Here is a 26,727-nt window from a genome sequence, read left to right as displayed (position 1 = left end):
GTCCTCACAGCCGTCCGATGGGGAAAAAAAAAGTTTTTCAACAGTAGTCTACTTCAGCACTTAAAGGGATGCTTTCCTTCTCCAGCGATGAATCCAACAGTTACAGTTCAGTAGTTAAAGGAATTGGTTATTTTCTTTATTAAGAAATTAATCTGGCTTGACATCAGAATTCTGAGAGTATAATAAATAAGATTTAAATAAACTGAGAGATAGCTCTCATTTCCTTCAGTACATGCTGGTCCAGCTGTCTGTCTGTTTCTCTGTTAACTGTCTTTCCAAAGCCAGTTTTTCAATTAGTTTCAAACGTCAGTCAGCAACAATGTATCTCTCGATCCTCAGTCTGAGTGGCTGTATCCTGGGCAACAAGAACGCATTTATTTATTTGGAGATACAGCACTGAAACAGGCCGTTCGGCCCACCGAGTCTGTGGGCACCCATTTATACTGCACACTGACAGAGAGAAACCTATACGCTGAAACGGATTTACAAAGTAAACCTTCATGGAATTATTACTGATCAAGAATTTTCTCCCGCACCCGTAGAGGGAGACTTGCTTAAAAAAAGGACCACTCTCAGGTAGTTCAGAGAAGGTTCACTCGACTGATACTGGGATTGGGGGTGGGCGGTTGGTGGTCATCTTATGAAGAAAGATTGGACAGGTTGTGTCTATATCCATTGGAGTTTAGAAGAATGAGAGGTGATCTTATTGAAACTTATAAGATCCTGAGGGGACTTGACAGGGAGGATGTTTCTCCTTGTGGGAGAGACTAGAACTAGGGGACACAGTTTAAAAATAAGGAGTCGCCTATTTAAAGACGGAGATGAGGAGAAATTTTTTCTCTCAAAGGGTTGTGAGTCTTTTGGAACCCGCTTTCCTGGAGAACGGTGGAGGCAGGGGCATTGAATATTTTTAAGGCAGAGGTCGATAAATTCTTGACTAACAAGGGAGTCAAAGGGTTGAGGCCACAGTCAGATCAGCCATGATCTTATTAAATGGCAGAGCAGGCTCAAAGGGGCTGAATGGCCACCTCCTGCTCCTAATTCGAATGTTTGTAGGTTTGTGGGCCTTGCTTCGTGAGTGCTTTATGTTAGGTGAGGCTGTTCTGCACCTGTGAGATTACAGTTGGTTAATTAGATATTTTAAAACTTTATTGTAACATTTGAGTATTGAGTGTACTGCATATTACATTTTTTGATCCATCTGATGCAAGGCACCTGGAGTAAAGTGTGAGGTCCCCTGTTTATAACCAGGTCTGGCCCCTCTAATCTCTGCCATGCAAGTGGTTTTAGTGAAGTGGTTGCTATCTGCAAGTTTTAAAACACCTGACTGTAATTGGTGGAACTTTGCTGTGCACTAAATGTTTGCCACTTTATCTTATAGAATTGGACCAGATAATTAATTCTACGCGAGTTGCTTTGGGACATTCAAAACACACAAGAGAGTGCTGAATCGATACAAATCTTTTTTGTCTTTAGTGGGAGTCAGCAACAGTGCAAATTACAGGGTGTTAATGGCCTTTTCTTCTTAAGATTCTTAGCTGCATGAGAATATTTATCAGGAGGGCACTGACTGGCCAGCTGAGTGCAAAAGCTGTAGAATTGCTTCAGAGTAATGCACTAAACTGATGGAGGTGAAAAATGTTTTTTCAGTGAAGTGGTTGCTAATTGCAATTTTCAAACTTCAATTTTTTTAAACCCAGTTCTGGTTATTGCATTCCATTAAACTTTAAGATATGTGAGCGTTGTCCACGTTGGACACATTTACTTTTTGGTGCCATTTTAAACCCAATGTTTTTACACAAGCAAAACTTTAGGGAGTTTTTCTCCAGGCTCATCCAATATAGGACGGACAACCTAAGGAGCAACACACCAACCGACATAAAGAACGCTTCATGCCGACAGATAGAAACCTGTACACTGAAATGGATTTACAGAGTAAATCTTCCAGGAATCATTACTGATCAGGATTTTTCCCCTGAACCCGCAGAGGGAGACTTGCTGAAAAAAGACCACTGTGAAGTTTGTGGGCTGAGTTCCTCAGGGTAGTGTCCTAGGCCCAGCCATGTTCAGCTGCTTCATCAATGACCTTCCCTCCATCATCAGGTCAGAGGTGGGGATGTTCACTGCACAATGTTCAGCACCATTCGCGACACCTTAGGTACTGAAGCAGTCCATGTCCATATGTAGTAAGACCTGGATAACATTCAGGCTTGGGCTGATAATTGGCAAGTTAAATTGTGCCACACAAGTATCAGGCAATGACCATCTCCAACCAGAGAGAATCCAACCTTCTCCCTTTGACATTCAATAGCATTACCATTGCTGAATCTCCCGCCATCAACATCCTGGGGGGTTACCATTGACCAGAAACTGAACTGGACCAGCTATATAAGTACTGTAGCTACAAGAGCAGGTCAAAGGCTGGGAATTCTGCGGCGAGTAACTCTCCTCCTGACTCCCCAAAGCCTGTCCACCATCTACAGTGCAAAAGTCAGGATTGTGATGGAATACTCTCCACTTGTCTGGATGGGTGCAGCTCCAGCAACACTCAAGAAATTAGACTCCATCCAGGACAAAGCATCCCGCTTGATTGGCACCGCAGCCACCACCTTCAACATTCATTCCCTCCACCACTGAAGCACAGTGGGAGCAGTGTGTACCATCTACAAGATGCACTGCAGCTACTCACCAAGGCTTCTTTGACAGCACCTTCCAAACCCGCGACCTCTACCACCTAGAAGGACAAGGGCAGCAGATGCATGGGAACACCACCACCCGCAAGTTTCCCTCCAAGCCACACACCATCCTAACTTGGAACTATATCGCCCTTCCTTCACTGTTGCTGGGTCAAAATCCTGGAACTCCCTTTTTAACCTACCCCACATGGACTGCAGTGGTTCAAGAAGACAGCTCACCACCACCTTCTCAAGGGCAATTAGGGTTGGGCAATAAATGCTGGCCTAGCCAGCGACGCCCACATCCTGTGAAAGAATTTTTAAAAATTTAGATTCTAGTAAAGTCTTTGGTGAAAGAATAACTAGAAATCCTGTATTTAAAGAAATGCTGTTACAATAAAGATACTACTTTTGACTGCAAACATATTGCTGGTCTCTGCTATGGCGCACATGGAGACACTGGTAGGTGGAGTACTGGAGCTCATTTTTAAGTGCAGTTCCGTTTATTGCATTAAATTAAACCTTTAGATATGTGAGCATCGTCCACGTGGGGTGCGTTTAGTTTTTGGCTCCACTGAAGCTTTTTTAAACCCTATTCCATTTATTGCATTCATTGAGACTTTGAGATATGTGAGTGTGTTAGGGAAGTGGTTGCTAATGGAAATTTATATTAAACCTAATGTTTTCACGCATGTTCAAGTTCCTCCAATCTGTTTTTGTCTTGCGCATAGCAGAGAAAATACCCTAGTCAAAATCAACAATAATATCCTACACAATTGTAACATATCATCCCTACTTGATTTCATCAACAATACTTCCAATCAGTCTGTGGTGGAGATGAGCAGTTTGGGGTTGTCCTTGCCCTCTAGGATGATCCTGAAGTACAATGAGTTAGTCATTTATGGCATAGAAGGTGGTCATTAGGCCCAACGTGTCCATGACAGCTCTCCATGGAGCTATCCAGTCAGTCCCACTCCCCTGCTCGATCCCCGGAGCTCTGCAAGTTTATTTTCTTCAAGTGGCCATCCAGTTTCCTTTTGAAATCATTGATTGTCTCTGCTTCCATCACTCTTTTGGGCAGCGAGTTCCAGGTCATACCAACCACTGCGTAAAAAAGCTCTTCCTCATATTCCCCTGCATCTCTAGCCCAAAACCTTCAATCGGTGTCCTTCTACCATTAGTTAATGGGGAACAGTTTTTTCTCGTTTAACTTATCTAAGTCTGTCATAATCTTGTACACCTTTATTAAATCTCTGCTCAATATCCTTTTCTCCAAGGAGAACAACCCAAACTTTTATAACCTAACATTGTAACTAAAATCCCCAATCCCTGGAACCATTCTGTTAAATCTCCTCTACACCCTCTCAAGGATCCATCCGAAAGTATGGTGACCAGAAGTGGACGCAGTATTCCAGTTGAGGCCTAACCAGAGCTTTATAAAGGTTCAGCATAACCTCCCTGCTTTTGTACTCAATGCCTTTATTTATGAAACCCACGATCCCATATCCTTCGTTAACCACTCTCTCAATATGTCTTGCCACCTTCAAAGATTAATGCACATGCAACCCCAGGTCCCTTAGTTCCTGCACACTCTTTAGAACTGTGCCATTAAGTATATATTGCCTCTCCCTATTCCTTTTGCCAAAATGCATCATCTCACACTTGTCAGTATTAAATTCCATCTGCCCCTTGTCTGCCCATTCTGCTAGCCTATCTGTGTCCTGTTGCGGGTGGTTCATGTCATCTTCGCTATTTGCCACACCTCCAAGTTTGGTGCCATTGGCAAATTTTGAAATTCTGCTCTGTATTCCAAGATCCAAGTAATTTATATTTAGCAAAAAAAAAAGCAGCGGTCCTAGCAGTGACCCTTGGGGATTATAACTGTCTACCAGTCTCTAATCTGAAAAACAGTCATTTACAATGACTCGCTGTTTTCTGTCCTTTTTATTTTATCCAATTGGATACTGACCCTCCTATTCCCTGAGCCTAAATTTTGTTAATTTGTTAATTCAGCCTTTTATGTGGTACCTTATCAGACACTTTCTTAAAATCCATATAAACGACATCCACCACATACCCTTTCTTTACCTTATAGAGTCATCGAGAGATACAGCACGACTTCATCAAAAAATGTTATTAGATTAGTCGAGGATGATCTCCATTTTACAAATCCATGCTGGCTGTCCTTAATTATCTCAAACCTCTCCAAGTGTCTGTTGATTTTTTTCCCCCCCTGATTATTTTTTCTAAAACCTTACCCACCACGGATGTTAAACTAACTGGACTGTAGTTGCTAGGACAGTCCTTACACCCTTTGTTGAATAAGGGTGTCACATTTGCCATTTTCCAATCCTGTAGCATCTCCCTGGTATCTAGGGAAGATTGTAAGATTGCAAGCCCTTCCACCATCTCCTCCTCCACTTCCTTTAGCAACCTGGGATGCAAGCCATCTGGACCAGGTGACTTATCTACCCTAAGCATAGTCAGCCTTTTTAGTACCTCCGCCCTCTCAATTTGTACCCTATCATTGCCTCTACTTTCTCCGCTTCTACCCATATTTTGTCAGATTCCTCTTCCTTAGTGAACACTGATACAAAATACTCATTGACTATATTAGTCGTCCTGCACTTCTAAGCATATGTTACCCTCTTTGTCCCTAACAGGCCCCACTCCACCTCTTGTTACCCGCTTACTATTTACACGCCGGTACAACTGTCAAAGGTGAGCAGTCCAGATCTAGCAGCAGACAGTTAGGCCAATGATAAGTTATGTGTGCTTGAGCATGTGACTGTCAGATTTGAGGTTGCAGTGCTGGCTGTTGTATGCTGGGGAGTTTTACAGTAAGGTGCTCTGAGATCTGGTGGGGACAAGAGAGCTGAAGGCAAGGAATTTCAGAAGCAGCTCATCAGAGATGACATGTCATGGTGCATGTGAGAGTTTAAAGTTAGGGCACTAGTGAAGAAGGTTGGTTGGTCGTTACTGAAAATAAGTATATTAATTGTCATAGAAACATAGAATGGTTACAGCACAGAAGGCGGCTGTTCAGCCCTTTGTGTCTATGCCAGCTCTGTGCAAGAGCTACTCAGCTAATCCCACTCTCCTACCTTTTCACCATAACTGCAATTTTTTTTCTCTTCAGATTATTTAATTCCCTTTTAAAAGCCACAATTGAATTGTTGAGAATATATTTTGACAGTCAAGTTCTTTTCAGAGCTTCAATTTTTTAACTTGTTATCCAGGTCAATTTCAATATCTGGATGCATTATTTCTTTTGCATTGCTCATTAAAATTGTACTTTTAGGAGGTAAAGAGGGACAATCCAACCCAGAAGCTGGTAGACAAGCAGTAACTCACCCTTCTGCTTTCCTGATGTCTCAGGTTGGATAAGGCACTGTGCAACGTGGTAGTGATCCATGCTGACCAGGAATAGCCCAAGTTCTAAGTTGGCTCTTTGGTTTCTGTTCAGTCAGCTGATCTGAATTGGATAAGCTATAGGAGTGCTACTAGTCTTACCTATGTCTCATTTGTTCTTATTCCTCATCTTTTCCCCAGGTTTCTGCCAATTCTAGTGCCGGAACCCAGAGTTGAAGAGCAGAGGTCTCAATGTGAGTACGCAGTATTAGTTTGGTGATTTCTGCTGTGTATTTTTTGTGGTGTGTGTACAAATTCCTCACTTTTTGAAATGTTGGGCTGAATTTTTCGGTGCAGGCTGATGTCCTACTGCCAGGAGCACGCCATCCGCCAAAAGCGAGAGCTGAGCCCCGCTCCAGCGGGTAATGGGACCCTGGGGTGACATTTTGCTTGGGCAGTCAATTAACAGGCCACCGCTGGGGCTGCCATCCAATTGAGGATGGCAGCCTGCTCCCAGAGATGCCGACTCAATCAGGCCCAGGATGAGGGCCCATAATGGCAAGGTGCCCTTGAAGAGAGGTGAGTTTTTCTGGGGAAGCCAGGGCCAGGCAGGCGATTGGTGCACCGGTGGCGCACAGAGTGCCCCTCAAGCAGCCCCACTCCCCACCCAGTAACCTGCTGGGAGGTTGCATGAGGCAGTCTCCCCATGTAGTGGTGGCCACTCCTGACATGGATAAAATGCCTGTGGGGTGGGAAGTGGCCTTTAATTGTGCCTACTGCTGGCAATATGCCATGATGTGATGATGCAGGCTCCCCTCCCGACATCTTTCCCCACTATATTGCCAGCCCTCCCTCCTCCCAACCTGACCCCAATGGGCTGGGAAAATTCAGCATGTTGTCTCCATTTGTTCTGTTGTCTCCTTTAGTTAAATAGCCCTGCTACCAGTATGATAAGTGACCTGCTTCCATGTTTTGATCAGTGTCTCTCTGGGCCATCTGCAAGGAGGCATGAAAGAATGCCCCAGGGTTAGCTGCCCTTCCCTTTTGCGGATGCACTTGACCTTACCTAAGCAATATAAATTGAGAGCTTAATGATATGTTTAGTTTAGTTTAGAGATACAGCACTGAAACAGGCCCTTCGGCCCACCGAGTCTGTGCCGACCATCAACCACCCATTTATACTAATCCTACACGAATTCCATATTCCTACCACATCCCCACCTGTCCCTATATTTCCCTACCACCTACCTATACTAGGGACAATTGCTAATGGCCAATTTACCTATCAACCTGCAAGTCTTTGGCATGTGGGAGGAAACCGGAGCACCCGGAAGAAACCCACGCAGACACAGGGAGAACTTGCAAACTCCACACAGGCAGTACCCAGAATTGAACCCGGGTCGCTGGAGCTGTGAGGCTGCGGTGCTAACCACTGCGCCACTGTGCCGCCCTTATGGGAAGTCATGAGCACTGATTTGAATCCAACCACTCTGTTCTTTGGAGAAACCTGCCTGTTTCGTAAGGTCTCACTATGGTGTTACGACCAAGGCGAGAGGAATGCACTGTTTATTCTAGTTCCCCTTCTCCACAGGTCACAACATATATTTAAATTATTTCCCAATCATAGACTCTATTTTTATCCCAGAATAAAACACATCATCTAGGTTTCTTTAATAAACAACAAAATTCTGAGTTTATTATAAAATAGGTTTTAACGAGTAATGAAGTAAAGCATAAACACACAAATCGAAATATATAAGTTCCCTTTTTACCTTAGCCCCTGACATATATACACACACACACATATATATGTGGTTAACCGAAAAAATAGAGATTTACTCTTTAGAGGTCTAGTAGAAAAACATTTTTAAAAATTGGCCAAAATACTTGCTATTTCTTGAAGAGAAAAGAGAAGATATGAAAATATGTCGGAGATTATTTTTTGATTTGGCGTCCCAAATATGTATAGATGGCTGTCACAGGGATCTTCCTAGAACAATTCTTGTCAGGCGACATTGAAGATCAGTTTGGCAGGCTTTCCAGGGAAAATGCATTAACAAGGGTGTCAGGCAGTCTCTTACACTTGCTTCTCAACTTCTCGAGAGATGGAAAACTGGTGGACTTTTTCAAAGCTGGAACAGACTGAGCTGGGTGTGGCTCTCTTGGCAAGTTTTCTCCAACTGTCTTTTCAAACCATTGTCCATATCACATCTCACTGTCCAAAGCAAAACCATAAACAATATCAGGAGTCAAGCCTCCTGACCCCTGTAAATCTTGACCTATCACTTCTCTGCAAACATCTTTCCCCAAGTCAAAACAATCCCTGCTGGGTAATTATTTGAAAACAGGTGCCTTCCAGTAACCGTTTACAGTCCAAACCTCTCAGTGACTCTTGTTAAAAAAAGAATCCATGGACTACTTTTCAGTTTTAAACCACAAAGCTTCAAAATTTACCAAAAAAAGGAAGCACTCGTAACAATGGCAAGTTTTTTCTTTTAAAAGATTGCCTTCGTGAGCCTTGCTAGCCTCCTGACAGGTTCATCTGGCATGGTGGCCATAGTAGGCGCGACACTTGAGTGAGTTAAAATTCCATAAGAGCCCATGTATGCTCTGAGACTCCAATTTGCAGTTATTCATGAGGCCCTTGCTATACTCCAGGAGGTGCACCATCTGCCACCAAAACCAGCAGTTGTTAAAATTGCAGATTGACTGTAATGGAGCAGCAAGTGGAGCCATTCCATTTTAGCTGCTCCCCTGTTCCCACTGATTGGGGAGATTCAAATCACTGAGTATATTTGCATTTATTGATCAATGCTGTCAGTTTTAATATATCTTCTGCACCGTCTACCCATGATTATTGAATTTCTGTATGATCCTAAATACACCTTTAATAATAGAATATAAAATCTAACCTTGGACTTGATTATTTACTGCTGTGGGATTTCCAAATCAGTGGGGGAGGGAGAGTGGGAGGAGTTCTAATGGCGTGGAGTTTTAACTTCATGCTTTTTTTAAACAGGTTCTCCATTTGGAAACCTGGGTGGTGGGGGGGGGGGGGGGGGCGTAGGAATCAGAGAGAGATTGGAGGGAGAGATGGGAATTCCGGGGAGAGCTGATGTTCTTGGGGCTGAGAAGGGGGCTACAATTGCTCATGAGGTTTGCAGGTTTGCTTGGGAGAACATGGCAAAGGCACTTACCTCTTTAATGCATCAGTCCTCACCTCCATTTAGCAGGAAACCCGGCCTGCCAATGTTCAGCCTGGAACACCAATAAAATCTTCGGTACACAGCCTCGTTAAAATACTTAAATAAGTGACCTGCCTCTTGGGAACAGGTCCAGTGAGGAGCTTCTTTTCCCTCTCCATGTTTGACCAGTACAGGTTTAATTCTTTCTTAAAGTCAATGTACTGGCCAATTCAGTAGGTGTTTGATTACTTACAAAGAACTGACTTGCCATGATAATAAGAAGAACCAATTGGACAGGTTTTCTTGAGTTAACAAAGAAAGAGGTTCATTTTATTGTACCTAAACCAAGCTAATAAAATAATAAACAACGTGTCAACTTTCACTCATGCATACACAAATAGGTTACAGAGAGGAGAAAGGTAGGTTGGTTGAGTTAGAGTCCATAAAAAAAGATATACAGTCTGTGGAGTTTGATGATTCTACTGTCTTCTAACTGAATTCGGTAGTCCTGAGGCTTTTAGTTTGAAGAGGTAGATGACTGGTTCGGTGAGTCTCTTGGAGATAGCGATGTGAATGATTGTAGCCAGAGGTGGTCAGTCAGCAAGCAGGATTTGAAAGCTTTCACGCTGGAATGGAGAGAAAGAGAGAGAGAGGAACCCCCACTTATGTCAGTCCAATTGCTTCTCCTCTGCTGCAGAGAAAAACACAAGCTTAAAACCACAGATGGGGAGGGGCTTGTCACATAACAGTCATACAGTCATTCAAACATAGCAGTTAGCAGTATTTCACTGCTTGCTGAGGGAGCAGGTAGTTCCTTTAAACTTTCTGGGTCTTGGCTCTTGCTGGGGACTGAGAAGACATTTTGTTTCTCTCCTCACAGTCCTTTGCAATGTAGGATACAGTGTAGCAAACTAGTTGATCATAAGCTGAAAAGATGACTTTGTTGGCAACTTATCTTTTTAAATATGTCTTTTAAAAAAAAAACAAATCCAGATCTCCAGCTTGTGCACCAAAGAAAATTATCATTCAACAGAACACATTGGCGTAACAACAGATAAAATCTTCAGTACACAGCCTCATTGAGAAACTTAAATTAGTGACGTGCCTCTTGGGAGCGGTTTGGTTGCTCCCTTCTCCACCCCCCCCCCCCCACCCCCCACTTCAATCCCACCTCCTGTAAAACTTGAAGTGGGAGTGGGCTTGGTTTGAGGACATTTGGGTTTGGGTTTAAAATTTTTTTTACATTTTATCGTCCCAAATTGGCCTGCTGTTGGTATGTAAAATTGCCTGCTTCATGTTTGTAAGAACTGATGTTGGTATTTTCTAAGAGGTTGCATATGTTTATTTGTCATGATAAACATTTTGCATTGTCAATCATTGTTGGTTGCGATTTCATTTAATGTGTTGGCTACGACAATGTGCAATGTTCTCAGCATTACATAGCTAGTGGTTAGGATTTCTTCTTTAAAAAAAAAACTAAGTTAGTAGCCCAAACCTACCGACTCTTTCTCCCTTTCTTCTCTGGGTGCGGGTGAGAAACTTACTCCTGTACAATAAATGTGATTCTGTAGCAAAGTGTTTCTTAGCCAACTGGTTTGAAACTTTTACAGCATAATCCGTTCTCAAAAATTGCTTTGTGACAGAATTCAGTCAGTATTATTTTGTTGTATTTACCATGCTTTTATAGCAAAAGGAAATTACGTTATTCAGAAAAAAGAAATTGCCCCTGTTTTAGTCAGGTGGAGGCTAATGTTAGCTTAAATGGTTCCAGGTCTTTACGGTTGACAGCTGCAGATAATTGGCCTTTTTCCTTAACAAAGAAGCCTAATGGAGCTGCACAGCATTCATTGCCTTTTATTCCATTATAATAATGTATTTAACTTCTTCAGTTCAAAAAAAAATTGATTTAGTACTAAGCTGCTTACAGTACATGCAATGGAAATGACAGGCAAATAGTACAAAATGGCTTTCTGCTGTGGGGGTCATGCATGAATGATTGCCAGTTTCTTCATTTTAATAAAAAGATGTTCTACTGAAATTATATTTTGTAGTGAAATACATTGTAAAATTGTATCTGGTTTCTTGCTGTGCAACCTTGACTAGACTTACAGTCAGGCTTAAAAATGTTAAATATATCAGTGAAACTTACTCTGAAGAAAACTGAAGGTGTATAATGAAAGAGTTACCATTAAAGGATTTCTTTAGGATAAAGTCCTTCATGAGCATGGTCCTGAACTATTTGTCCCAAAAAGTATTTCCTCACTAATATTACATTTTTAGTACAAGCAGTCTCTTCATGGCTTCTGTCACGGAACTGTTTCTTTTTTTCTCCTCGGATTAAAAAACAGTTTGTGCCTTTAAGACTCTGTTTGAAAACAGTGTGCCTTTAAGACTGAGCACAGGGTGCCAGCTACACCTGTCCCTACGCCAAAGCAGGAGAGAGGCCACATGGTATAATGTTTCAATTTAACTGTGTGTAAAACTGGCAAAAACTGGCTGAAACCAGTTTTGAGACACTCTACTGTGAGGTGGGCTACTGAAGAAAAGAGCTGTCTATTCTCTCTCAGCAGAAATTCTACAAGGAGCTACAGGCTGAGTTAATTTCCTAAGGAGAAAAAAAGCCCTTTTTTTGAAGAGACCATTTGTATTGCTGAAGGTAGCAAAACACTTTTTCTTTACTTCCAAGCCAGGAAGTATTTGCTTCAAGATTGAATCTCTCTTGACTGATTGTATTTTCTGGAATTCGCTGGTGGTCTTGATGCCTGCTGCAGCCAAAGTGTTTTGAATGTCTATCTACTGAACGACTGTTTCATCAAATCCGTGTGAAGACTTCGAGGTGATTATTTTCACATTCGAATACCTCATCCATCAGCAGCATAACCCACAAAGACTTATTTACTTATTCTTAAGAAGCAGCTAATTGTTAAATAATTTTTTAAAAAAAGAAACCCGTTAACTGTGATTTTTGAGTGTATGTGTGAATGGGGGAGTTAGGTTAAAATAAGTTATAAGGTCTTTAGATATAGGTTTATCGTAATAGCGTTTAAGATATAGTTTCAATAAATAGTTAATTTGTTGTTGTCTAAAGATACCTGGTTTGGTCTGTTTTATTCTGGGGGTTACTAATTTGGCTGTTTTCTGCTTGGGTGGGAAAGCTTTAATAATAATCTGCGATCTGTGGAGTGATGAGATTCAATTGACGGTACTTTGCTCCCGCCTCGGTCGTAACACTTCAGAACAGATGATCATTTCTGCTCAGTTTCCAAGGCAGACACAGCAAAATAAAACATTCTGGAATATAGCCAATGTACCCTCTAATCGTTTTTGAAGTATATAGGCGATTTGTTTTAAGTGCATGGCCCCTTCAAATTTTTTTTGTCTGCCCGCTCATGCGCAATAGCTTAAAGGGGCCGACATGTATTGCTGAAGGTAGCAAAACTCATTTTCTTTACTACCAATCCAGGTTATGTGGGGACTTTTGAGTTGCTGTGCAGGCTCGCGGCTATGCTTAAAGGGAACATTGAACTCCGCTACTCTCCATGTGCTGTTCCACTAATGCCAAATATATTTTTTACAGGTTTGTTTGAAATAGAAGTGGGTCTGTATGTGTTGACACCGTGGGGTATTGTTTCTGCTTTGGCCCACTGTTTTCTTCAGCGACATTTTCCCAAAATTGGTGTAACCTGTGAAAAAAGACTGCGGAATTTTAAATATAAATTACATTCAGTGCAAGTAGAGTTTCTGTGACATTTTGCACTTGTTTAAAAAGCAAATACTAATTGTAATCAAACGACCCTCTGATTTACAGTGTCCACACAGATAGATAATCATGGAATTTGTCCAAGAATTACACTAATACTCTTGCATTGGTGAAATAAAATCATAATTACTCAGTCATCACAAATCAATGGCCCTGATTTGAATGGCTAGTTGCTTGGCAGTCCAGGCTTCTCCAACTGCTGTGGAGTTGTTTAAAACAGGTTCCCTACCCAGATGCCTGCCTGATTGACAGGCTTGGCTTCCTGTTGGGCAGGGACCGCACCAGAAGAGACCATAGACTAGGAGCAGGTAGGTTTCCTGCTCTTTGGGGTACATATCATGAGGTGGGGTGCAGGAGTGGAATTAATGGATACGGCGTGATTTGGAGGGTAATTGTGAAGATTTGGAGAGAGATGGGCGCAGAAATGGGGGTGTCAGATTGGGGCAGGTCAGTGATCACAGGAGGGCCGATTATGGGGAGAGAAGCAAGTTAGCTTGGGGGCTGGGCTCCTCTTGGCCCATAATCACCAAACCACCTGTTTTTTGGGGGTTAAAATTATCCCCTTTGGGTTTGATCAGCAAAATAATTTCAGAAAATGAAATACAGTATTTGAAGTAAATAATAAACACTTCAAGTTGTCATCACAAACTATAATGTTAAGAGGAACTGACATTTCATTAGCTATATCCTCAGCGCACCTTGCCACCTGAAATTTACTTATGCCACCTGTATGTGACGCATGTGGCTGAGGGTGTATTCTGCAATAAACAGATAAATTAGCTTCATGTGTACTAGAAATATTCTAGTCTGTAATTAAACAGGATTTAACATGCAGCCAAATCCCAAAATATGCAGTGCCTCTAAGTATGAGTCTTTTTACCTCAGTGTAGTCTTACAGTTGTCCTTAAGAATCCACTGGCAAATAAATAGCTCTGAAGTATTCATAAATTCATCAGGTATTACTTAGCTACTGCATTTTATAATGTTTTTACACCTTAGTAAATAAATGTTATTGCTGATTTCCTTCAAACTTCATTTGTTACATTAGCTTCACCATTAGTAGTTCTTTATTCTTAAACATACCGCTGTTTTCCCCAATTTCAGCCATCTTGGGCCACTAGAAGGACACGCCTTCTAGCAGTTGTTTTCAGAATGTCGTTTGCTGTGGTTTGGCACCAGGTTGTTGGAGCTATCAACTATGAATGGTGCATTTCATAAACGGACCAAATAAAACGAAAGGAGGAAATGGTTTTAAAAGAAAATGTTAGCATAAATAACCCTGTGGCAAATGGACACAGAGCAATATAACTCATAGTCTAGTTTATTGTTTAGTAAACCATAAATTGTGTAATTTATCTTCTAAGGTTTATGTTTCACGGGTTGGCATGTTCTTCATTCACAGCAGTGTTCCAAGCACAGCTCTGAAATTCTGCGGATAGCAATATAATAAATGGAAACCACGGTGCAAGTCTAAGCACAAGGTGAATGCTATCCTGGAGATATTTATTTCAATCATCTATGGATTTATGCTGATGGAAGATTAAAGACATCATCATCATTGATTTTTATCATTTGCTCAATGGTATGTCTTAGCAGTTACTCTACCACAAAGTTGGCAACTTCAGTATTCTGCCAGTGATTGAATACTGCAGCCCAGTTTGGCAGACTGTCGTGAAAACCCAACTCCTGTTCCTGGATTCAGTATGGTTCGAATTGACAGCGAGTGTGGGCCGGTCATTTTAATTTTTAAATTTAGTCTGTTATGATGTAAATTATTTGTAAAGCCGAACATAGCCACATTTGTTTGAATGGATTTTCAATTTATCTCACTTTTTTCTGAAATATCATTCTTAAATGTTTCCTGATGTCGACAGCTCTTATAGCCCAATGATTGAGTAACCTGCTGTCTTGACTCGCACAAACTAGCCAGTTTAACAAGGTACCAGACATCCATATCTTCATATCCCAATAAGAGTCACCACCTTCAGGAGAGGTGGGGAGAGTTTTTTGATACTGAATAATCCTTTCAAGGATCAAATTGGGTTTAAGAGATATTTAATGGATTAAATTTAAATTGCCGTACAATCTGCAACATTTCAGTTATGGTACTAGGAAACCTTTTAACTGTAATCTTAGCATCCTACAGGGTACTCATATTATGAGTTTTAGAAGTTCATCTCTTTGCACCCTTTGTGTCCACCTCACAGCTTAATTACCTACCTAACTTTGTATCATCAACAACTTCGATACATTATACTCGGTCCCCTCATTTAAGTCCTTGATTTAGATTGTAAATAGCTGAGGCCCAAGCACTGATCCTTGCAGTACCCCACTGCGGCACAGTGGCGCAGTGGTTAGCACCGCAGCCTCACAGCTGCAGGGACCCGGGTTCGATTCCGGGTACTGCCTGTGTGGAGTTTGCAAGTTCTCCCTGTGTCTGCGTGGGTTTTCTCCGGGTGCTCCGGTTTCCTCCCACAAGCCAGAAGACTTGCAGGTTGATAGGTAAATTGGCCATTATAAATTGTCACTAGTACAGGTAGGTGGTAGGGAAATATAGGGACAGGTGGGGATGTTTGGTAGGAATATGGGATTAGTGTAGAATTAGTATAAATGGGTGGTTGATGTTCGGCACAGACTCGGTGGGCCGAAGGGCCTGTTTCAGTGCTGTATCTCTAATCTAAAAAAAGTTACAGCTTGCCAACCTGAAAATGACACATTTATTCTTATTCTCTGTTTTCTCTCTGTTAACCAATTCTCAATCCATGCTAATACGAATTAGGAGCAGCAGTAGGCCATTCAACCCCTCTTCTGCCATTTGGTAAGATCATGGCTGATCTGATTGTGGCCTTAACTCTACTTTCCTTTCTACCCCCTATAACCTTTGACTCCCTTGTCAATCAAGAATCTCTCCAGCTCAGCGTAGAATATATACAATGATCCACTGCTCTCTGGGGAAGCGAATTTCACAGACTAATGACCCTCTGAGAAAAAAAAATTCTCCTTATCTCTATCTTAAATGGGAGACTCCTTATTTTTTAAACTGTGTTCCCTATTCTCTCCCATAAGGGGAAACGTCTTCTCAGCATCCCCCAATCCCGTGAGCTCTACCTTTCTGTAATAACCTCTTGTGTGAGACTTTATTGAATACGTTTTGAAAATCCAAATGTAATACATCCACTGGTTCCCCCTTATCTATCTTGCTATTTATATCCTCAAAAAAACTTTATTAGATTGGTCAAACACAATTTCCCTTTCATAGATCTGTGTTGACTCTGCTTAATCATACAATGATTTTCTAAGTGTTCTGTTACCATGTCTCTGATAACAGATTCTAGCATTTTCCCTACTACTGATGTCAGGCCAACAGGCCTGCAAATCCCTGTTTTCACTCTCCCTCCTTTCTTGAACAACAGGGTTCTGTTTGCTATCTTCCAATCCAGGGGAACTGTTTCAGAATCTTGGGAAATCTGGAATTTCAAAACCAATGCATCCTTTGTCTCTGTAGATACCTCTTTTAAAACCATAGGATGCAGGCCATTTGGTCCAGGGGATTTGTTGACTTTTAGTCCCATTAATCTCTATTATTAGTTAAGAAATATTAGTAATTTCTTTACATTCTTCATTTTCGCTAGACCCTTGGTTCCCCATTATTTATGGAATTTGTTTGTGTTGTTTAATGTGAAGATAGATACAAAGGGTCAAATTTTCCCAATTGAGAGGCAGTCCCAATGCCAGGGTCAAATTTTGGTCGCACAGACTCATGGGCGGATCTGAAGACATTCTTGGGAATTTTGGTATCTGCAACCAATTAACATTCAGCAGGTGAGGGAGCTGGCCAATAACAGGTGGCGCATGGAAGGAAGTTCTGGCATGTCAAAGGAAGGTACCATATTCAAAGAGCAGTCAGCAGCCTTCATACACCATGCACATAGAGCTGGATTTAGTTGCACCAGCAGGGTTCCTGGCACTGGGCTGAAAAGGTGAAGTGAACCCCGCCGTGGCTTTTTGGAGCCACCCGTGCATTTCAGTGGGGATCCAGCCTCCAAGAGCTCCCAGCCAATCAGAAGGCTGACAGCTCAGTCGTTACGGCAGCACCACCAGGACCGGTGGTCACTACCGGTACTACAGGAGGCCTGGGAGAAGGCTCAGCGCGAGAGACCAGGAGAGGAGGTAAGTGAGGCAGGTTCGCTGGCGTCAGTCCGCCAGGCCCTAGCAATGGTGGAGTGGGGGATGGTGGGCAATTGGGGTGGGTAGGGTGTTACAGGAAGTGAGGTATTTGCCGGTGGGGGCCCTCTGTGGGCCAGTAATTGCTCACGGAGGAGAACTCCCCTATCTCATTTCACTGGGTGACCTTCTCACGTGGCAAGTGCCCACCTCCCCCCCCCACTGCTGGTTTAATTCCAGCGCTACTGATTGGCTACTTAAGGGCCTAAATTGGCCTCTTACCCTTGACTTAATCGTGTGTGATGTGAAGGCAACGGGCCCACCTCCCCCGTCTCCCGTTGCAATTCTGTAGACCCCCTCGTATCGTAAGGCATATGCTTGCTATTCAACTCACTGGGCTGAATTTTCCTTTAATGGGGAAGCCCCACTGCCGGGGCTGAAAAGTGGTTCATGCTATTCCCCACCTTACACTGCCACTCCATCCCCCACCCCGCCACCTCCACAACTCTGTTTCTTCCTTAATCCCTTTACTTTGTGTTTGTACGGCTGCAATCCTGCCATTTACACCGCATCCAGACAAATCTTTTGTTTCTTTTTGTCCCATTACCACTCCTCTTGGCTTTATACCATGAAATCTTTCGTCATTTGACCTCTTCTGCCCTCCACTCCATCACAGATCTTCCCTTTTTTTCTTTTTCCCTCTCTCCCTTTCACTTGCTCAAATCCTATTACATTTCTAACTTTTTCTGGTTCTGATGAAAGGTCACAGATATGAAATTTAACTCTGTTTTTCTCTCTGCAGATGCAGCCTGACCTGAGTATTTCCAGCATTTTCTGTTATTGTTTTAGATTTCCAGCATCTGCAGTATTTTGCTTTTCTTTCAATTAATTTGATCCTCTTTCTTAACTATTTGCTTAATCTTTTGTTTTTGCATTGTCTACCTTTCATTAAAAAAAATACATTCTTGGATTGTAGGCATGGCTGGCAAGTTCAGCATTTGTTGCAGATCCCTAGTTGCCTTAAGAAAGTGCAGGTGGGCCACCTTATAAAACTGAATAGCTTGCTAAGTTAGTTTGGAGTGCAGCTATAAGTCAACCATGTTGGTGTGGGGCTGGAATCACATAGGCCAGACTGGGTAAGGATGGCATGCTTCCATCCCTAACTGGTGGACCAGTTGGGTTTTTATGACAATCTGACAGTTTCATGGTCCCTTTTTTTCTTTTGAGAACTGTTTGTGCTACTGCATTAAGTTTTTTAATCTCCCTTCATCCATGAAATTCAGCTACTCACTGTAGGAAATTCAATATAATTGAATTTGGATTGCATTTACTGCCTAATGTTGGGTTTCACTTTTCTGATTTTAGTATTTTTAATTTAAAATTTTCATGCAACTATGAAAAATAATTATTACATGCATCAGGAATAATGCATTAGTTTTTAGTGGATGTAAGAACACAACACAACTCTGGAATAACTAAATGAAGATGTACAGCCTATTCAGAGGGCTGGAAAGACTGGTCTGTGACATAAAAAAACTCCCAATAGGTGTTGCTCCTCTGAGGTTGTTGTTCAGACATTGCCATATTTTAAGGTTTTACACTGTAGATTCCACTTACATTTAGTGTTGCCGATTACCCCCATAATCGGACCTCCCAGTCCTCTTTGATCCACAGCATATCTTAATCTGTCTAGCATCTAAGTAAATGATAGCATCACGCAGGTTTAAAACAGCGAGCACTTATGCTGGCTTACTGAAATGTCTCGCCACCACATGTCTCTGCTTGTATCCAGTGGGCAGATCGAATAGTCAATCAGATCGAGGATCAATCTATAAACTAACAGGTTACATATTTTTTTATTTAAAAAAAATTTTTTTTTGAACAGCGGTAGCAGTGAGAGTGCGAGCCAGGGGGCAGCTGGGAAGGTAAGTTTCAGTATAAAGTAATTACCTAGCGATTTGGCAGCTTCTTTTTGATCAGCGATAGCAGTGAGAGTGCGAGCCAGGGGGCAGCTGGGAAGGTAAGTTTCACGACAAAGTACTTACCGAGCGATTCGGCAGCTTCTTTTTGATCAGCGATAGCAGTGAGAGTGCGAGCCAGGGGGCAGCTGGGAAGGTAAGTTTCAGTATAAAGTACTTACCGAGCGATTCAGCAGCTTCGGCAGGGTGGGGAAAAAAACTGAAAAAGTGACGTCACAGGAAAGCTGTGACCTGATTGGCTGGTAGGGAATCTATACCGAATTTGAAAATAAAACTGATAAAAATTGATTAAAACACTAATTAACTAATTAACTAATTAATAAGTAGAGTAACTAAACCAGAGGGAGGAGATTACTGTATTTAGACAGCATTTAATATTTATTGTAGAAATCCAGCACTAGGGACCACATTGTGAAGTGTATGATAATTTAGTAAGGATTTAATAAGTATTTATTTATTTTATATCAATTAACTAATTAGTGATAGAAATGACAGTTAGAGGGGTGAAGTGCTTCACCTGTGAGATGTGGGAAGTCCGTGACGCTTCCAGCGTTCAGGGCGACTACATCTGCAGGAACTGTACCCAGTTGCAGCTCCTCACAGACCGCATGGATCGGTTGGAGCGGCAACTGGATGCACTTAGGAGCATGCAGGTGGCGGAAAGCATCATAGACAGGAGTTTTAGAGAAGTGGTTACACCCAAAGTGCAGGCAGATAGATGGGTGACCGCTGGAAGGGGCAGGCAGTCAGTGCACGAATCCCCTGTGGCTATCCCCCTCTCTAACAAGTATACCGTTTTGGATACTGTTGGGGGGGATGGCCGATCAGGGGAAAACAGCAGCAGCCAGAGCAGTGGCACCACGGTTGGCACTGTTGTTCAGCAGAGAGGGACAAAGCGCAGAAGAGCAATAGTTATAGGGGACTCTATAGTCAGGGGCACAGATAGGCGCTTCTGTGGACGTGAAAGAGACTCCAGGAAGGTATGTTGCCTCCCTGGTGCCAGGGTCAAGGATGTCTCTGAACGGACAGAGGGCATTCTGAAGGGGGAGTGTGAACAGCCAGAGGTTGTGGTAAACATCGGTACCAATGACAGGAAGAGTGATGAGGTCCTGCAGGGGGAGTTTAGGGAGCTAGGTAGTAAGTTAAAAAACTGGACCTCTAGGGTTGTAATCTCTGGATTACTCCCTGTGCCATGTGCCAGTGAGGCTAGAAATAGGAAGATAGTGCAGCTAAACACGTGGCTGAACAGCTGGTGTAGAAGGGAGGGTTTCAGATATCTGGACCATTGGGCTCTCTTCAGGGACAGATGGGACCTGTACAAGAAGGACGGGTTGCATCTAAACTGGAAGGGCACTAATATCCTGGCTGCAAGGTTTGCTAGCGTCACTCGGGAGGGTTTAAACTAGAGTGGCAGGGGGGTGGGAACCAGAGCAGTAGGACAGCTGGTGAAGTAAATGAGGAGGACATAGTAAATAAGGCCAGTAGGACTAAGAGGAAGAGCAGGCAGGGAGATGTTGCTGAGCACAGCGGGACTGGCGGTCTGAAGTGCATTTGTTTCAATGCGAGAAGTATAACAGGTAAGGCAGATGAACTTAGAGCTTTGATTAGTACTTGGAAATATGATGTTGTTGCTATTACAGACACTTGGTTGAGGGAGGATTGGCAGCTAAATGTTCCAGGCTTTAGAAGCTTCAGGCAGGAGAGAGGGGGATGTAAAAGGGGTGGGGGAGTTGCATTACTGGTTAAGGAGAATATCACAGCTGTACTGCGGGAGGACACCTCAGAGGGGTCATGCAGAGAGGCAATATGGGTGGAGCTCAGGAATAGGAAGGGTGCAGTCACGATGTTGGGGGTTTACTACAGGCCTCCCAACAGCCAGCGGGAGGTAGAGGAGCAGATATGTAGACAGATTTTGGAAAGATGTAAAGGTAACAGGGTTGTGGTGGTGGGTGATTTTAACTTCCCCAATATTGACTGGGACTCACTTAGTGCTAGGGGCTTGGATGGGGCAGAATTTGTGAGGAGCATCCAGGAGGACTTCTTGAAACAGTATGTAGATAGTCCAACTAGGGATGGGGCCATTCTGGACCTGGTATTGGGGAATGAGCCTGGCCAGGTGGTCGAAGTTTCAGTGGGGGAGCATTTTGGGAGCAGTGACCATAATTCCATAAGTTTTAAAGTACTTGTGGATAAGGATAAGAGTAGTCCTCGGGTGAAGGTGATAAATTGGGGGAAGGCTAATTATAACAATATTAGGCAGGGACTAAAGAATTTATATTGGGGGGCAGCTGTTTGAGGGTAAATCAACATCTGACATGTGGGAGTCTTTCAAACGTCAGCTGATTAGAATCCAGGACCAGCATGTTCCTGTGAGGAAGAAAGACAAGTTTGGCAAGTTTCGGGAAGCTTGAATAACACGGGATATTGTGAGCCTAGTCAAAAAGAAAAAGGAAGCATTTGTAAGGGCTGGAAGGCTAGAAACAGATGAAGCACTTGAGGAATATAAAGACAGTAGGAAGGAACTTAAGCAAGGAGTTAGGAGGGCTAAAAGGGGTCATGAAAAGTCATTGGCAAACAGGATTAAGGAAAATCCCAAGGCTTTTTATTCATATGTAAAGAGCAAGAGGGTAACCAGGGAAAGGGTTGGCCCACTCAAGGACAGAGATGGGAATCTATGCGTGGAGCTAGAGGAAATGGACGAGGTGCTCAATGAGTACTTTGCATCAGTATTCACCAAAGAGAAGGACTTGGTGGATGATGAGCCGAGGGAAGGGAGTGCAGATAGTCTCAGTCATCTCATTATCAAAAAGGAGGAGATGTTGGGTGTCTTGCAAAGCATTAAGGTAGATAAGTCCCCAGGGCCTGATGGGATCTACCCTAGAATACTGAGGAAGGCAAGGGAAGAAATTGCTGGGGTCTTGACAAAAATCTTTGCATCCTCATTGGCTACAGGTGATGTCCCAGAGGACTGTAGATTAGCCAATGTTGTTCCTTTGTTTAAGAAGGGTGGCAAGGATAATCCAGGAAATTATAGGCCGGTGAGCCTTACGGCAGTGGTAGGGAAACTATGAGAGAGGATTCTTCAGGACAGGATTTACTCCCATTTGGAAACAAACAAACTTATTAGCGAGAGACAGCATGGTTTTGTGAAGGGGAGGTCGTGTCTTACTAATTTGATTGAGTTTTTTGAGGAAGTGACGAAGATGATTGATGAGGGAAGGGCGGTGGATGTTGTCTATATGGACTTTAGTAAAGCCTTTGACAAGGTCCCGCATGGCAGACTGGTGCAAAAGGTGAAGTCACACGGGATCAGAGGTGAGCTGGCAAGATGAATACAGAACTGGCTCGGTCACAGAAGACAGAGGCTAACAGTGGATGGGTGTTTTTCCGAATGGAGGGATGTGACTAGTGGTGTTCTGCAGGGATCAGTGCTGGGACCTTTGCTGTTTGTAGTATATATAAATGATTTGGAGGAAAATGTAGCTGGTCTGATTAGTAAGTTTGCGGACGACACAAAGGTTGGTGGAGTTGCGGATAATGATGAGGATTGTCAGAGGATACAGCAGGATATAGATCGGTTGGAGACCTGGGCGGAGAAATGGCAGATGGAGTTTAATCCAGACAAATGTGAGGTAATGCATTTTGGAAGGTCTAATGCAGGTGGGAGGTATACAGTAAATGGCAGAACCCTTAGGAGTATTGACAGGCAGAGAGATCTGGGCGTACAGGTCCACAGGTCACTGAAAGTGGCAACGCAGGTGGATAAGGTAGTCAAGAAGGCATACGGCATGCTTGCCTTCATTGGTCGGGGCATAGAGTATAAAAATTGGCAAGTTATGCTGCAGCTGTACAGAACCTTAGCTAGGCCACACTTAGAATATTGCGTGCAATTCTGGTCACCACACTACCAGAAGGACGTGGAGGCTTTGGAGAGGGTACAGAGGAGGTTTACCAGGATGTTGCCTGGTCTGGAGGGCATTAGCTATGAGGAGAGGTTGGAAAAACTCGGATTGTTTTCACTGGAACGACGGAGGTGGAGGGGCGACATGATAGAGGTTTACAAAGTTATGAGCGGCATGGACAGAGTGGATAGTCAGAAGCTTTTTCCCAGGGTGGAAGAGTCAGTTACTAGGGGACATAGGTTTAAGGTGCGAGGGGCAAAGTTTAGAGGGGATGTGGGAGGCAAGTTTTTTACATAGAGGGTGGTGAGTGCCTGCAACTTGCTGCCAGGGGAGGTGGTGGAAGCAGATACGATAGCGACGTTTAAGAGACATCTTGACAAATATATGAATAGGAAGGGAATAGAGGGATATGGGCCCCGGAAGTGCAGAAGGTGTTAGTTTCGGCAGGCATCAAGATCGGCGCAGGCTTAGAGGGCCGAATGGCCTGTTCCTGTGCTGTACTGTTCTTTGTTCTTTGTAAATAAACAATGTCCAGACATTTAAATAAGCAATGTTCAGTTTAGCAGTGTATTTACATGCTTCAATATTCTTCACAATAAATGTAATCCCTAAAAACATTTGCTCAGTTTTTATGTGGTGCAACCCAACTATGCAGTCAAACTATCACTGCCACCATAGTTCTCTGCTGATTGACGACTGAGTGTAGATTTCCTCGCTTGATTCTGGCAAGTGCAGATAGACACATAGAGACTTCTGGCCACAAGAGGTATCAATTGAAATTCCCATCACAAACGGGGTCTAATTCTTCAATAAAAGCAAAATACTGCGGATGCTGGAAATCTGAAATAGAAACAAGAAATGCTGGAACCACTCAGCAGGTCTGGCAGCATCTGTGGAAAGAGAAGCAGAGTTAACGTTTCGGGTCAGTGACCCTTCTTTGGAACTCCTAATTCTTCAAACTGCGCCAGTTGTTTTGCAACTGTGTGTGATGACATGTCTGAATAAAATTCCAAATAAAGAAGTTACTGCGGTAGCTGGCATCATAGATTGAAATATCTAAATTGGAACGTCATCAAAAATATTGCAGGACAATCCTAATGCTCTGCAGTCAATTGACATTAGCACATTAAAATCACCTTTTGTTTCACAGAAACTAAAATTCAGATGCATTTAATTGCTCTCTTGTCAGCTAGGATGGAAATGTGTATCATTGTAACTTGTAGAACCACTTCTTAGAAACCATAATACACCCTGTACGTACTGTTATTAGTAATAAGGAATTCAAATCAATAACTTAATACTGTCAAAATTCATTTTTTGACAAGCACGCGGTTGCAGCTGAGTAGAAAAAAGTTTTGCTCTGTATTCTGCTGTGCTTTAACCTGACCTAGAGTGCTTCGTGCTTTTGTTGGGTGCTGAACATTGACTTTGACGTCGCACAATATTCATCAGAGATAGACATTAAAAAAACTATGTAAATATATTCATATCACATTATCCCTGCAAAACAATTTGTATAATTTGTGGCGATGACACTGAGGGACAAAGCAGTTCATCGTGATGCTACAAAAACTACTTTGCTTTTCAGTATGATTTATATTTAAACTGAACATTTGCATCCAACTTTTAACGATACTTATTCTATGAAGAAAATACATGATCGGGAATTGTGGCATGCAAATTATATCTCATCAGTGTCTTAATCACTTGTAAGTCCACCTTTGAATATAAAGTAAATCATCTGGTCTTCATCATGAATCCCCTCTTTTTCAATTTTGTCTCCATTTTCCTCCACTCCTCTGATACATGATAGGGTACAGATGGGCGTGGCTGCACCAGTCTTCCAGAATTTACCCAAGTGATTGCATGTCTGAGCCTATACAGTGATTGGTACTAGGCTATTTGATGGACTCAGTTATGATGCTTCCTAATCCTGCCATCATGAGGTTCATGCTCATGCATTTTCCAAATAAAAGGAGAATTGCATTTATGTGGTGCCTTTCACAACTACCGGACGTATAAAAACGTTTTACAGCCAACAAAGTGCTTTTGAAGTGTATTCTCTGTTGCAGTGCAGGAAACTTGGCAGGCAGTATGTGCACAGCAAACTCCCACAATATAGTGACCAGATAATCTGTTTTTGTGATGTTGATTGAAGGATAAATATAAGCCAGGATACCGGGGATCGCTCCCCTGCCATTCTTCGAAATAGTGCCATGGAATCTTTTACATCCACTCAAGCAGGCAAATGGGACTTCATTTAATGTCTCATCAGAATGACGGCACCTCCGACAGTGCAGTGCTCCCTCATTACTGCACAGGAGCATCAGCCTTGATTTATGTGCTCAAAACATCTTTTAAGTGGTAGCAAGGGACAAAATTCTGACTGATTTTCTCCCTACTCTGGGGTTTGAGCATGTTCAGGTCAACTTTAACATCTCCACCACTTCTGTGGTTGCCATTGCCTAATTTCATACAGACCAAGGATAGAACTTGAAACCTTTGTGGCCTGTACATCTTGGGAGCTGATAGAATTTACCTAGTATATCACTGGGGTAGCCTTACATCCCAATGTAACTACTGCCAATAATTGCTGACAGTATTTAAAACCTACGACATTCTGAATTTTGGAGCTATCTTGCATTATCTCAGTGAATACAATGAACATGTTCTATTCTTTTCCTCCATATCATGCTGTCATTATTTCAGCAGATGTGACATATGTTGCTAGGTTTCTTGCAGGGCAAGAATGAAAATGAAATGAATTATTATGACAGAATTGTTGTATATCGTTCAGAATGTGTCACACTGAAATAAAAATCCTGATAAATAACAATTCATGCCAGACAAAATTTTTTTATGCATTGATTCCAGTTCTTAACATTGGACTGTTAATCTTGTGTTCGCCAATTAAGAAGTATATTTAAAAATAAAATTCCCTTCCGACTGCAATTTTTTCCCTCCTTTCAATTCAATTTCTCTCATTCCTCCCCACCCTCCCTAGTCTATGGCACATACTACGGCTGAAACTATCAACTTAAGCAGGGGAGCTCAATGGTCAGAAGATCAGGTAGGATGTATAATGGTGGCTGCTTAGATATTGCTCACTAAACACTCCCGTCAAAGTTGAAAGTTGCAGAGGGTGAACAGCAGACTTGCCTCCAAGCATTTGCAGTGTCTTTACTGAAAACTGAGGCGTGAAGAAGACCCACTAATATTTTCCATTTCTGCAAGGGAGGAATCTTGGCTGTCCTCAGCGATTCCTCCAGTTAACCTGACTGAAATGTGGGATTGTGGATTGAAACCTCCCCAGTGCTCTTCTTCCCCCTCCCCTGTGCTCTTCTTCCCCCTTCCCCCGTGCTGTTCTACCACCCCCCCCGTGCTCCCGTGCTGTTCTTCCACCCCCCCGTGCTGTTCTTCCACCCCCCCGTGCTGTTCTTCCACCCCCCCGTGCTGTTCTTCCACCCCCCGTGCTGTTCTTCCACCCCCCCGTGCTGTTCTTCCACCCCCCCGTGCTGTTCTTCCACCCCCCCGTGCTGTTCTTCCACCCCCCCCGTGCCGTTCTTCCACCCCCCCGTGCCGTTCTTCCACCCCCCCCGTGCCGTTCTTCCACCCCCCCCGTGCCGTTCTTCCACCCCCCCGTGCCGTTCTTCCACCCCCCCGTGCCGTTCTTCCACCCCCCCCGTGCCGTTCTTCCACCCCCCCCGTGCA

The 26,727-nt window shown here is 43.0% G+C and overlaps 1 protein-coding gene across 15 annotated transcripts in view; it reads left to right on the top strand.

Moving 5' to 3' along the window:
• rfx3 (regulatory factor X, 3 (influences HLA class II expression)) overlaps positions 1-26,727 on the top strand; it is a 651,544-nt gene that overhangs the window by 170,501 nt on the left and 454,316 nt on the right. For 5 of the 15 annotated variants that reach the window (XM_068030230.1, XM_068030214.1, XM_068030218.1 and 2 more), the window contains 2 exons: positions 6,228-6,280; positions 26,021-26,086. In XM_068030230.1, coding sequence (XP_067886331.1) covers positions 26,071-26,086 — 16 coding nt within the window. In that variant the 5' untranslated portion in view covers positions 6,228-6,280; positions 26,021-26,070. Of the gene's footprint in view, positions 1-6,227; positions 6,281-11,897; positions 12,048-14,373; positions 14,554-26,020; positions 26,087-26,727 lie in introns of those variants that run through there. The other 10 variants (XM_068030220.1, XM_068030223.1, XM_068030224.1 and 7 more) reach the window with 7 other exon arrangements.

Source organism: Heterodontus francisci, chromosome 4 (assembly GCF_036365525.1).
Source record: "Heterodontus francisci isolate sHetFra1 chromosome 4, sHetFra1.hap1, whole genome shotgun sequence".
Lineage (NCBI taxonomy): Eukaryota > Metazoa > Chordata > Chondrichthyes > Heterodontiformes > Heterodontidae > Heterodontus > Heterodontus francisci.
The sequence above is the reverse complement of the archived record's forward strand: the minus strand, read 5'-3'. Positions and strand labels throughout refer to the sequence as shown.